The sequence below is a fragment of the Penaeus monodon genome, chromosome 31 (genome assembly GCF_015228065.2).
Source record: "Penaeus monodon isolate SGIC_2016 chromosome 31, NSTDA_Pmon_1, whole genome shotgun sequence".
NCBI classification, from domain to species: domain Eukaryota; kingdom Metazoa; phylum Arthropoda; class Malacostraca; order Decapoda; family Penaeidae; genus Penaeus; species Penaeus monodon.
Genome location: NC_051416.1, coordinates 20,443,450 through 20,444,211, shown reverse-complemented (window position 1 = coordinate 20,444,211; position 762 = coordinate 20,443,450). Strand labels below are relative to the sequence as shown.

Genomic DNA, 762 nt, shown 5'->3' with positions numbered 1-762 from the left:
ACCAAGAGAACTAGAAAAAACAAACAAACTAGAAATCTAAATAATAAAGGAATGTAGAAAGTAAGAGAGATATATACCATCTATCCTGAAAGGCAGGGTTACTAATGTCACTTAAACTCTTAACAGAGAGACTATAAATTCAAGAAATCTCGGAAAATAGTCCATTTCGAGGTTTGCCAAGGATCCACTCAAAGAGTTATGATAATAATGAATGTTTGCCGGTATGTCCATTTATTTGTTATTTTTTAAATTGTTTGTACAAATTGATTCATTACTCTTCTTTACAGAAAATCCAAGAAATGAAAGTCTGTTATGGGATAAGTCTGAGATAAATATGATATTCACATCTCAATAATTTTTTAATATTTTTTATTAATATGGTAGTCTGCTTTGTCTCACATTCACCATAAATGTCATAAAAAAAAAAAAAAATCAGTATATTATAAAACATGACCCTCTTACATTGATCAAATACTTGTAGATTCCCATGGAAGAACCCAAAATCTCTCTTGGTGTTGGCTCTCGTACTGCTTTTAGCGATAGTGATATGTTCGACTTACGTCAAGTCTCCTGAGGGGTGGCGAGAGAGGTACTTGAGAGAAAGAAATTATTTGGATTATGTAGTGTAGAGGTATAGAGGGTTTTTATAAGTGCATGAAATTTGTTGTTGGGAATTAGCCTTTTTTTTTTTTGTAAGACAAATTTGTAATGATTTAGAGTTGAAGTTTTTAAAATATTTCATTTGTTGATGTACTATATCTT

General features: G+C 30.6%; 1 protein-coding gene across 2 annotated transcripts in view; it reads left to right on the top strand.

Annotated features, from left to right (window-relative positions):
- The window catches only part of LOC119593076 (putative gamma-glutamylcyclotransferase CG2811), a gene marked incomplete at its 3' end in the record, with an annotated part of 7,750 nt that overhangs the window by 2,520 nt on the left and 4,468 nt on the right, over positions 1 to 762 (top strand). The window contains 2 exon segments of one of the 2 annotated variants that reach the window (XM_037941996.1): positions 127 to 221; positions 482 to 589. In XM_037941996.1, the coding sequence (XP_037797924.1) occupies positions 199 to 221; positions 482 to 589 (131 nt within the window). In that variant the 5' untranslated portion in view covers positions 127 to 198. 2 annotated transcript variants of the gene reach the window in all.